This window comes from Penaeus monodon, chromosome 30 (assembly GCF_015228065.2).
Source record: "Penaeus monodon isolate SGIC_2016 chromosome 30, NSTDA_Pmon_1, whole genome shotgun sequence".
Lineage (NCBI taxonomy): Eukaryota > Metazoa > Arthropoda > Malacostraca > Decapoda > Penaeidae > Penaeus > Penaeus monodon.
In genome coordinates this window covers 7,517,448-7,518,674 of record NC_051415.1, presented here as the reverse complement: position 1 = coordinate 7,518,674, position 1,227 = coordinate 7,517,448, and the positions used below count along the sequence as shown (strand labels likewise).

The window sequence follows — 1,227 nt, the reverse complement described above, 5'->3', positions numbered from 1 at the left end:
CAAGGATAAAACTTTGATAATTTCATAATCATATCCTAATTTAGCAAATGTTAAATAAAGGGAAGATAATAAAAGTATTGTCACATAACAAGACATAGGTTACAGGTTATTATGAGATTTTCTACAATTCAAAAATAAGCAACAAATACTTCAATCTTATGCAAATGTAACAAGTAAAAATAAAAAAGATTTGTTTGATTTAATAAAATTACATTAATTTGTACTGTAATATTTACAGTTATATATCACAATCTATATATCATTGATATATGTAAGGAAAAATTACATCTTAAAAAAAGAAAAGAAAAGAAATAAATATATTTCAGACATGCACTAAACTCCTCACCTTTAACACTTGCTTCCACAGTGCTGTGCCAATACCTTTCCCACGGTATGAAGGTGCCACATAAAGGTCTTCCATATACACACCTCGACCCCTCCAGTTAAATGTATGGAAAAAGAGTGTGTATCCTATTAGGTGACCTTCAGATTCTGCTACAAAACACTTATAGAACACTTTGGTTCCAAAGCCATCATCTTCCAGTGCTGTAAATCCAAAAGTTTACATTAGATTTGTAAAAAATAATTCCACATCTCACTCATGTTATAAGATGCTTAATATCATAAAGGTAGGACCATTCCTTTTTACTTAACATTCTCTCACGCAATACAAAGTGTTCATACATTCAGTGAACTTACTAAGAGTGATAAAATTTTGCTAAAATATGATTCTACACTCATAATTACCCTTTGCATCAATCTGAGGCTTGTCTGGCACATTCTGATGCACAGCTAAGTCCTTTATCAACTGATTAATGCCAGTACAGTCTGCTGAAGTTGCTTCTCTTACCTCAACACCCTCTGGTATCTTGTTCCTGTTATTCAAAAAAAAAATTGAAATTATTTCTGAAACTTCTTAACATCTTTGTAAATGTCTATGTGCTGATACAACTGAATCAATATCAACTTGATTTGCTATCAAATAAGTATACAGTAATTATGAACCACAAGTATACCAAACAATATATCAAGGTAAGTACTGTAAATACAGCTAAAAAGGAGTATTCATATATATGGATGTACAGGTTTCAACTTAACTTCAATATTTTTGCTCCACCCATATTAAGTGTCCCTCTTTCTTTTTCAGGGGCTTGTTTCTAGATACTATAGATGGGTAATTCCTCCCTGTTGTTGTGAAACTTATCCATATAATGCCACTGCTTTTGT

At 31.4% G+C, this 1,227-nt stretch overlaps 1 protein-coding gene across 1 annotated transcript in view; it reads right to left on the bottom strand.

Annotated features, from left to right (window-relative positions):
- Positions 1–1,227, bottom strand: part of LOC119592337 — a 6,896-nt gene that overhangs the window by 3,378 nt on the left and 2,291 nt on the right. The window contains exons 5-6 of the mRNA XM_037941163.1: positions 748–875; positions 347–546 (exon numbers count right to left, since the gene is read on the bottom strand). Coding sequence (XP_037797091.1) covers positions 347–546; positions 748–875 — 328 coding nt within the window. The remainder of the gene's footprint in view (positions 1–346; positions 547–747; positions 876–1,227) is intronic.